Consider the following 11,370-nt stretch of genomic DNA (forward strand, 5'->3'; position numbering starts at 1 on the left):
TACTACTTTTAATCAACTTGTTGGGTCATAACTGTACAAGGAGTCAGACCGTGGGCTGTCCATTGATTCCAGTGGTGTGGCCCCTGTGATGATGAGGAAGCCATGATTTTATTTCACTTGATCTTTGGTGGGCTAATAAAAATAAAATAAAATCATGGTGGCACTACAAGAAAAGTACTGACATCCTACATAAGTGGCATGTAGTTTGTAGAAAAGGTGGCGGCTGTATGAGTACATGCACACTTAAACAGGGGGTAGATCTCTCATGTGTGTAGGACACGTGATTATGGATCAGCCAATAACAAGCATCCTGAATGATGCATCAGATGGAACATGTGCACTTTAGAACATCATGAGGTTACGTGTGGATGTGGAACACGTGTACGAGGTTCAGGCCATTTAATTAGGTGGGTCCCAATATGAATGCACCTTTACCCACAAAAATGTCCATTCCACTCATCAGGTTCACTGTGTCCCTACGTGGAAGTAAACACAGATGCGTGAAAACTGAGACATGGCCTACATCCAGTTTAAGAGTTGTGATCCCTGCCCGTGAACAATAAAGTTCATGTACACATCATACATATGCCAGCATGGCACAATAGTTTTAAGATCCAATACATCCATCAAAACGGCAAAACTATATTTATATGCTAGCCCAAGAATCAGATTGATCCATTTATCAAACCGTTAGCGTTGTCTGGTGAAAACTAATTAGCTACATGTAAAGCATATATAAAAGGGGATCATCTATCTGATACAAGGAAAAATTCCACATCAGATCCTTCACAAAACATAATGTTATTAAATGGTTGAGATCATCAAGTGCTAATGAGACATTTTACTCAGTCTGGTGGATGAGATAGGACTGTGAAATCAGACTGCGTGCACATCACGCTGCCAGAGTATCAGATAACTCTCCATAAGAGAGTATCAGATAACTCTCCATAAACATCACGCTGACCTTGAGATCAGACCGCGTACACATCACGTTGCCAAAGTCTCAATCCCACAGTGAAGATCCAGGTCTCAAAAATCAGGCCCATCTATTCATAACATCTGTTAGACATAATTCGACCTTCGGTCCTTTTATCTTGGTCGATTTTCTTTTTCTACGTGTGTGGCCCACATCATTGTCATATCTGTGGGATTTATGAGGTACATCATCCCCATATGGGGGACCATCTGATGAACGACTATCATCATTCACACATGTGACTTCGAGTCTATTAAATTCAAATGCATAGAAACAGCGGCTTGTGTAGGTGGGCAAGATATAGCCAACCCGAACCATCCAAATTGGTGGGGCCAATTAGTTTGATTTTAAGGCTTTTCGCCGTCTATGTAGGGGGCCCACATTTTGGACGGTTTGGATTGATATCCATTTATACGTCACATGCCAAAAAGTTGTATATGTACTCCACTTGAGGTTCTTGTTATGCACCATCTCCATCATTTGGACGGTGGTGAACTGTACACATGTAGGGCCATGCATTCGAAATTGGCAGTATACACGTGGGAACAAGTGTTCTCTATAAAACTAGCCCTTTTGTAAAACATGCCGTTCACCGTATACTAGATCATGATTGTGGAGCACACCGTGATGTTAATCTGACATCCGAACGGTCCATCACTTTCCCATGTTAGGACATGAACTTAAAATAAGTAGATCCAAAGATCAAGTGGTGCATGCCACAGGAAACAATGGGGGACTGATCCTGCACCATTGAAATCTTCGTGGGGTGACATATGGATTAACAACTTTGTCTCAGCCCACTCGATACTCAGTCGTACCCATTCTGGTTGTTTAGTCATTATTTGTCAGGATTCCATACACGTGCCACGTTAGAATTTTAAAAAAAAAAAAAAAAAAAGACAACGAAGCACGCACACACCACCTAAAAAAAAGGGTACTTACCTTTTTAGATGAAAATAATCGGAAATCCGCCATTGAATGTCTCTGATACCAGTGTAGGGAAGCGTGGAAGGTGAGCCCTCAAGATCTGACGGTCTAAACGAATTTTGAAACCTTCACAAAGCAGAAGATTGATGCTCCAACGGCCCGCCTATCTACTACTGGAGCAGATGGATCTATTTACACCTCTGATCCTACGGTACAGATGGCCCCGGATCACGATATATGAATTAAATCATTCCAAGGACAAGCCAAAATGGACAGATTATTGTGCGCACTATATCTCTCTCTCTTTGTATACTCTTGGTATTTCTCACGATTCATTGCCTTTTACGAGAGAAAATGTATCCCTTTATATAGGAAAGGAAGGAGATGGGATGAGATCAGATTATCTGGTTCTCTCCCTATCTCCTATCCAAAATCAAATTCAAAAACGAATTTAAAATCTCAAAAGAAAGGAAAAGGCCAGAAGAAGCCTAAACATATGGGACCCACCCACTAGTGATTGCTCACCAGTAGGCCGCACTGGCCTATGTCCAACACATTTAGCTCATCTGATTATTGATCAGGTGATCTTAACCATCCAATCAATAGCACACAAAGAAATGACTGTACGACATTATCACCCTTCCGTATTCGTCAAACAACAAACCATGAAAATGGTTGGCCCGGACCTGAAAATTGCCCTTCTTGAAAGTCATGCTTAGCACCTTTTTTCTCTCCTGATGTGACGCACCTCGGCTCTTGAAGAGCCGGTGTGTACTGCATGACTAACACGTAGGCCAGAGAAAAAACGTGTTTTATGTACAAAGTTCAAGTGGATGACACGTGCATGCAATTATTTTCAAATACGTAAAAGAAAAAAAAAAGAAAAGATAATTGCACTCACGTCCAATGCATGGTGAAGAGAGGAAGGGAGAAAGATGCTGAGAAAATTCAAGGCGAGAGCGGCTGCGTGCAATATAGAGAGGGAAAAGATAGTGATGCAAGACCAGCGCTATTCGCTGGTAGAATCTAAGCCGTTTATATTAGGGCATTTTTGGTATGCAAGGTGAATTAGTATGGAATTGTATTAGATGAAATTAACACTCGGTTCCAGTCCTTGACTAAGTGGTAGACTTTGAAGAGTTTCAACAAGAGGTCTTAGATTTGAAACTCATAGATGGTGAAATGCCTTATATAAGAAGAATCTAACTTATTAGGTCACTTTTTTCTTGTAAAATATTAAAGTAATTTGGATATTAATCATATTTTTTTGTTTTCAAAATAATTTTAACTTCATTTAAAATGTCTTTATTTGATTTTTTATATCTCATTAGATTTTTCAATTTCATGGTAAATACCATTAAATAGCTCATTATTGTTATTTACATTCATTTAAAAGTTAGAGCCTTTTCTCCCTTAGAAACTTGATCCGGAAGAAGGCTAATTTAAATTTGTAAGGTCTAATGTAATGGATGTGACATATCTACATCATCCATTCATTTTACCCGAACATTTTAGTGTATGAGCTTAAAAATGAAGTATATTCAAAGTTAAGGCAGCCCACACCATAGGAAATCATGGTTGTAAAAGGTTTTTAATGGTAGGCATTCAACCCACTGTTTCATGTGGCGTGGTCGACATGAGCTTTGGATCTACCTCAATTTTGAGTTCATGCCCTAAAATCATCCCACAAAATGGATGGATGGCATGGATAAGCCACATATATTACAATACATCTCACATAAAATTCACATTTTAGTATAATAAATTGAAAAAAGAGATACACGAATTATATTGGTAATTAATTATTACTCTTAAATGTAAATGAATTCAAAAACAAACACCCTCTTAAATATTTGAACTTCTCTACCCAGGGAGCTAACTGTAAGGGTGAACTTAGCCAAATGTTACTTCCATTATATATGATAAATGCCGTTGCGAGATGCAGAAGTCTACTACGTAGAACATGCATCTCATGGGCCATGGTGAAAATCACATGATCTAATCCATCCATAAGTTGGCCTTCTTTATGATGGTCATTCACTTTTCAGGTAATAGAGGGGCCGTTGTTTAGGGTTCTTTGGTAAAGGTGATTCTTAAGAACCTTAGCCAATCCACAACGGCCTTCAACTAGCTGATCCAATAGATTGATCATTAGGCTTATTTTTCATAAGTGATCTTGACCATAGATTTTGTAGGCAATTATTTGATGGTTAGAATAATCCAAATGATGTGAATTCTACATGGTGGGCCATGAAATGTGTGCTGGACCTAATGCACAATTCAACTAAGAGCATTGGATTATTTTTCATAAGAGAATAAGAGGTAATGATACACTCAAACAGAGATTATCCCACATCACATCATTAAATTACATGATAGAAAAAGAAATTATTAAAATAAAAAAGGAAAATAAATAAAAAAAGAAAAGAAAAACCAAATCTCTATCAGCCCTTAAAAGCACATGTCCAAGAGGCAGCAACAACACAAGGCTGCACAGCTGCAAAGGCAATAAAAAGAAGGGAAATAATTAGTGGAAGAAAACTTATCATTTTTCCCGCCAAAGTGTCAAATGTTCAGTACATCTGTCCCATGCTCTAGGTGGGCCCCAGTTTGAAGATCAATGTTCCAAAATATAAGGATGATCCACTCATTACATGGGCCACACCAATATGTTGAGTCAGACCAACCGTTGATTTGACAGCGTGGCACCTAAGATGGTCCAGATAATGCACATACACCGATCGACTTTTTCCTTAGAAACGAATAGATAATAGACATGATGATATAAAACTGGTTGTACCATATTCCCTCCGTACAAGTTGCACCATACAAGCATGCATGGATGTGTTTTTTACACTGTAAGATGTAAACGAACGGTCTGGATTAGGATTGTTCGCAGTAGTAGTATCCATGTGTCAGGGTACAATGCGACTATATAGTTATATAGGAGGGCTGATGTTACAAATTCAGTTGTATATATCATTCCTAGTAAAATTAAGTGCAGCCCGCCATGATGTCTTAAACATCCAATCCGTCCATCATGTGTGCCACCTTATTTTCTCCTTGATGTCCAAAAGTCTGACCCACAACTCAGGTGGGCCACAGAACATTTGGGATGGGGACGGTCACCATTAAAAACGTTTCAGATTGTATGAGGCCCTCCGTTTAGATATGCATCTAATCTCTAAAAAAAATGCATCGAACAAGATGGACAGCCAAAATATCAGACCGTTCTAAAACTCAGGCGTGTTGTGTGATTTCAGAATTTCGATCATGATTTTTTTTGGTGGGCCCCACCTGAGTTTTGGATCAGCTGGATCTAGGAACCATGCATGTAGAATGTTAGGGGCTTATATGATGGACAGACTAGATGTTTTTTTTTACATTAAGGTTATTCTATTGAATCCCACCCAAAAGAAAGGAGAGAGATGTAGGTGAGGAGATCAAGTCCTCAGTCATATAGATGAACAGGGGAAGAAGGTAAGCCCATCGTAATTTCGTCCTTTCTAGAGAGTCGAGAATTCCATGTCTATCCAAATTGTTGTGGATAGTAACACAGCACTAGCGTAATCGCTTGGACTTATCTTTACCAATCACGTATATGATGGGACCCACCGATATATTCATCAAAGTAATTCAATCATACAATATAGTCCAATTAATTATCATGTGGGGCCCACCAAATTATAGAGGTCCTACATTTATTGCATCCAACCATTTAGTAGGATCATCCTGCCATAAAAATATAATGCTTCAAAAATAGGCCAATCCAACCACCTGGTGGGCCACACCAAAAACCCTCCAAAGTTCATTTATAGGTCAGACCGTTTTCATGGTGGGGTGTCCCAGCTTGATAGGACTTTCCTTGATTATATATGGAAAGCTAATAAAAATTTCAAAATAATATTAATATTTCATCTACAAGAAGTTGTACGTTTGAGATGTTGTTCTTCAGAAAACAAATAATCTACATCTAGCTAGTTGGATTTGAGATGAAGTTGAGTGCATACCATCCTTTCAAAAATCCATCACCCTTGTCCTTATTTTCAACTGGAGGAGCTTGATGGGGATCACTAAAACCATCTTTCACAGGGTAAGTAGCTGCTGGTGGTGGTGGAACGTATGCGGCCGGAGGGTACACTTCGGCCGGAGGTGGGTAGCCTTGCCCCGGAGGCGGGTAGCTTTGCCCCGGAGGGGGGTAGCTTTGCCCAGGTGGCGGCGTCGGATTTCCTGATCAATGTTCAAACACCGTAAGATCATATTATCATCATTATTCTATGAGGAATTATATGATCCTTGATCTAATTAGGATATTCATGGCATATACTTGGGTTTTTCTATTTCTATAGGTGGAGCCCATGGTTCAGCACCATGGAAGCCCCATCCAGTAAATATCTCCCAAAGAGGGCTCACTTTATGCCTTGGAAATAGATTGTCTATCAGAAAATACACCAACTATAGTTTAAAAACTCCAAAAAAAAAAAAAAAAAAGGACCACTAAACTCACCTGCATCAACCTGATTTAATAGATTTCATCAAGACTCAAGAAAAACTCAAGCTAGTCATCACCCCATCAGAACTCAAGAAAAACTTTGATGGAATTGGAAAAACTCCTCACCATTAAACAAAAACTCCGAAAAAAAAGAAAAACTCAAACTCTATTTTGGCACAACTCTATATTGTCTATATATTATTAGAACTTTTTAAATATTAAATAATACTAAAAAAATTCAGGAAAATTAGTGTGCGTTTACGATAAACTAGCCCAAATTTCCGAGTCCACTCAACCGAACTGGGTCTTGAGTCGAGTCGAGACAGCAACGGTTAGTATTTGATGAAAGATCAGCCCAAGTCTGTCGCTGGGATTTTCAAATCCGTGGGAAACCCACAAGTAGGCATCATCAAACCATTATTTTGCATAACTTGAATGAATAATAACCCTAGTATGGTGTATAAATTCTTCGGTGGACGACTACATAACTGCTTTAATTAAATTACTATGAATTAATATACATAAATGTTCGCATCAATACTAAAGATCATCCAAGCCATGCAATCGTTTGCCGCCACATTTAAAAAGATGCAGTGGTTCAGTCGAAAATCGAACAATTCCACTCATCAAGTGAGCTACACTCGCGCATTTCGTTAGGCGATCAGCTGTCCATTATTTCAGCTGTGCATATTGCCAGATGAGTAGACCATGCTGGTTTTTGCCCCAAGTGAAGTTTATGATGCAGCCCGCGCGCCTTTAGCATGGCTTGGATGTTGTAAATGGAGTTATATATCAGAATGAAAAGTTATAAGAGAGTTTATCACCTGGAGGTGGGTATTGACTCATGCTTAGAAGCTCTTGATTATGGAAAAAGAATAATAAGAAAAATAATAATAATAATAATAAGAGATTGCAATGAAAAATGAGAGAGATGGGATCTGAGAGCCTTATGAGAAATGTGAGATATAGAGACAAGGGAGAAGGTGGGGAGGTTGAAGATTAGGTTTATTATAAGAAGATGATGAGGTGTCTAATAGGAACGGAGTTGGGAGTGGTTACGCATCTCTTACAACACACCACGTGACCGTTTAGATACCTAGCTGGCTAAGTTAAAAAAATCATTATAATAATAATAATAATAATAATAATTTTTTTAATCATGTTTGGTTAAGCAATGAAAAGTAAAAAAGTTTTATTTTGATTAATATTTTAAAAATAAAAATACCAAAAAAAAATTAGTTTTTTTTTTATTCTCTTAATAGTACATTTTCTTTTAATTACTTTTACATCTCTCTCATCCTCTTTCCTTAATCACATAAGCTCTACTCACTCCTAACATAGGCCTAGTACAATAAACCCAAGCTTAAACATAAGATAATTAGTTAGATCCAGGTCCAACTAAACCTTGCCCAAAGACGGATAAAATCCTTATTTTCTACTAGAATGTTCTTAATCTCCTATTGAACAAGTGATCCACACATACATAAAATAAATAAATAAATAATATATATATATATATATATATATATATATATATATATATATATATAACATTTCATAGAAATAAAATAATAAATGGTCTAATTCAACGATATGCACGGGTTACCAAATCGAGCATTACAATGACATTTGAAGGATATAAAATGTACACATAAAATTGAGATAGGATGGGCAAGGCTAGGGTAGAATGACTTTCTGCTAAAATTGATTAGGCCATGCATCTGCCAAACCCAAGGGTAGATCATAGGCCAAGCTAGTGGTAGAGTACTCCTAGGAGTTTCAACACCTGGTCAAGGGTTCGAGTACCCATAGGTGGTGAAATCCCACTAAGGCGTGAGTGTGTGGGTGTTTGTGTGTATAAAAAATAAAAATAAATAAATAAATAATTCTATTAAGTCCAAGTTTAGTCTAAAGCTGAGTTAGGCTTGTCAAGTCACCTTGGCCCATTGCCACCCTTACAACCCTTCCTGAAAAATATGTAACTCAAAATTAAATAGTCTAAATGTTTGTCCCCACTTTAGATGGATCACACACGAAACAAATGAAAAATATACACATAACTCAAATTAAACCATCCAATTAGTAGACCCACTTTAGATGGATCTTAAATCAATATAAGATAGTGAAATGATATTTAGTTGTTATATTAGGGGATGGCTAAGGGAAGAAAAGGAAATTTATTGGACACTCGGATTGAGGCCATTTGATTCTAGAGATGCAAATGTTATTTGACAAGTGATTTTAGCATATAGGGTCAGTTTGGTTTGATGTAATTATATGTATTTTTATGTAATTTCTTTCAAATCAACATTAAATTCTTGCATCAAACAATACTGCATGCCTTTGAAAATGGAGAGGAGTTGTCCGCATCAAATTTCATGATAATTCAAAGTCAAAGCTTGGTGGGCTCTCCCATGATATATGTGTTATATCCACTTCATCCATTCATTAGTACATATCATTTTAGGGTATGGCTAAAAAATGAGGCAAATTCAAAGATCAAGTGGACCACACTACATAAAATACTGGAGATTGAATTCTAACCATTTAAATATTATTCCATAGTGTGGTTGATGCAGGGATGAACGTGATAAGGTCGAGCATCATCTCCCTCAAGATAATAACTGTTCCAAATCCATGGAACTTCTTTGAACTCCTCACAGAGGCTTCTCGAATCTACAAGAAAGAAAGCAAGCAAAATAGAAAATAAATTCTATAAAATTCGAAATTGATTAATTAATGAAATAAACGAGTTCACAACCCTTTAAATAAGGATACCAAGCAATGGGAGAGAAATCAGAAGCAAACTACAACTAAAACTCCTAGAATTCGCAACTTACTATAAATAGTAAACTTACTATTTATAGACAATGTCTACTAGTGAGCAAGGTTTTTAGCAAAAAATAGTAAGTGTCCTATTTGGCTTCACTAAGCTGTTCTCCTAATTTTTCTAAGCTCTTTTCATATTGGGAGCAACTCGTGAAGCCCAACGGATGAAGAGTTATAATCAAACTAAAACTTATTATTTTTAGTAAAAACGGAATTAAAATAAGGAAATGACCGTCGATCCAGGGGTATTTCGCAAATCCGGCTTGCGTAACCTAGCGTAGCAGGGTTGGTTGGCTAAAGTAGCTTGCTCTACCTCAAAATCATATATTTTACGTAGGGGTGTGCACGAGTTGATCCGAGTCGAACTGGGCTCAACCGGGCCGCCGGCCAACATGTCCAGCCCGAACTCGGCCCGGTCAACAATTGGGCGAGTTCGGGCCAGTTTCGGACCTTACAGTAAGTTTATGGGAAGAGCTTTGACAGGTAATCCGCGTCCCATTACAAGGCCCTCGATCAACGGTTTAAATAGTTGAACTGTAGACTACACAAAAAATCTAACTAGTCAGGACATTATAATTCCTTTTTGTATTTAGATGAATCTAGGCTGTTCAAGTTATACGTATCTGAGGTGGATGAGTCACTGTCACTTCAAAGATGGGCGGTGAACTATCCCAGAAGTCAAGAGAGAGATTGAGAGAGAGAGAGAGATTGGGAGAGAGGGAGAGAGAGATTAAGAGAGAGATGGGGGATATATTATAATTTTACTAGATTTATATACATTTGACAAAGTATAAAATAAAACATCAAATACAAACTGAATACAGTCATACACTACTGACTACTGTCGAGGAGATTCATCTGCTGAGCCCGAGCTGCTATCTAAATCTTCATATACGTACTCATTCACCTCTCCCTCTTCAGAAGGTGGAGATAGCTTTTTATCGCCCTCCTCTTGTATAGTCTGAATTAGATTTTTCAAACTTTTTTTGTGAAAAGATTTATACGTAGTTCCCAACGTCCTGTAAAACGCACCTAGACTGGAGAAAAACTTAGTTGAATTCTTACTATTCTTCTTTTTACCCGCGCAGCTTGAACCTGCTTCGACATCATGTGGTCTTGGAGGACATCGCTGATGTGTAGAAGCCTCTTCCATACTGCGCTTTAAGGTGAGTTGGAATTGTTCTTCTTCCAATGCTAATAATTTAGCTTCCTCCTCTACCTCAGAAAGTTTAGATTGGGGAGTGGAAGCTTTTTTGTTTGAATCAAGAACTACTTGGAAAAGAACTTGGATTTCTTTTGAGGCTTTAGGACACGGTTTTGCATCTCTACCCCGACAAGATAAGTGTAATCTGAGCCGATTAGTTTTGTTAAAAAACTTGGCTCCACACAAATTACACAAAATCTTTAACTTTCCAGACTTTGGAGAATGGACTAAGGAACCATAGTTCCAAACGTCAATCGATGATTCGCTTGAAGACATCTACATATTGTATTGGAAAAGTATTTTACACTTTTTAGCAATAATGAAATACCGACATAAAATAAAAGTAATTTATAGATTAAAAAAAAGAGTCATTAATATGCACAGCTTGCATAACATTCATCAACATAACAGATAAATAAAAATAAAAGAGTATCCATTACAGCATTTGCAAATTCAAATAAACTAACAAGAAATGTTAATCTAACTTCATTCATGTAATCATATTGCTGTTATTTCATGTGTTGCGGCTTCATTCACATTCTCCTCCTCTTCTTCATCATGATCATAACCTCCTAGACTCGGACGCAACAAATTTTGTATACAAATTAATGCTTAAACTTCTAGTCTTGCTCACGACCCTACTCCATGTGCTAAAAGCAGATTCCAATACTACGGTTGAAATAGGAACTGACAAAACATCTCGTGAGTGTAATGTATTTTCCTTCACTAACTCTCATTTTCTACCACTCCAAAACATTAAACTCTGAATCATGCCACAGTACGACTGAGTTTTTGAGATACATGTCTAACTCTGATTCTTTCGTTTCTGTGTCTGTATTTTCTTTTGCTAAAAAAGACATGTAATCATCATCGAAGCTTGAAGCAACATACGATCTAACTTTAGAAGCACTTGGTGTGGACACTGTGATTGTGTACGTCTTG

General features: G+C 37.6%; 1 protein-coding gene across 1 annotated transcript; it reads right to left on the minus strand.

Annotated features, from left to right (window-relative positions):
• Positions 1-4,182: 4,182 nt before the first annotated feature.
• Positions 4,183-7,384, minus strand: LOC131253014 (protein CYSTEINE-RICH TRANSMEMBRANE MODULE 9-like). The gene is made up of 3 exons (XM_058253834.1): positions 7,220-7,384; positions 5,914-6,133; positions 4,183-4,400 (listed from the first exon to the last, which is right to left on the minus strand). The coding sequence occupies exons 1-3, from the start codon at positions 7,239-7,241 to the stop codon at positions 4,355-4,357; spliced, it is 288 nt and encodes a 95-aa protein (XP_058109817.1). The 5' UTR covers positions 7,242-7,384; the 3' UTR covers positions 4,183-4,354.
• Between the last annotated feature and the right edge of the window lie 3,986 nt (positions 7,385-11,370).

This window comes from Magnolia sinica, chromosome 8, assembly GCF_029962835.1.
Source record: "Magnolia sinica isolate HGM2019 chromosome 8, MsV1, whole genome shotgun sequence".
In the NCBI taxonomy this organism is placed as follows: Eukaryota; Viridiplantae; Streptophyta; class Magnoliopsida; order Magnoliales; family Magnoliaceae; genus Magnolia; species Magnolia sinica.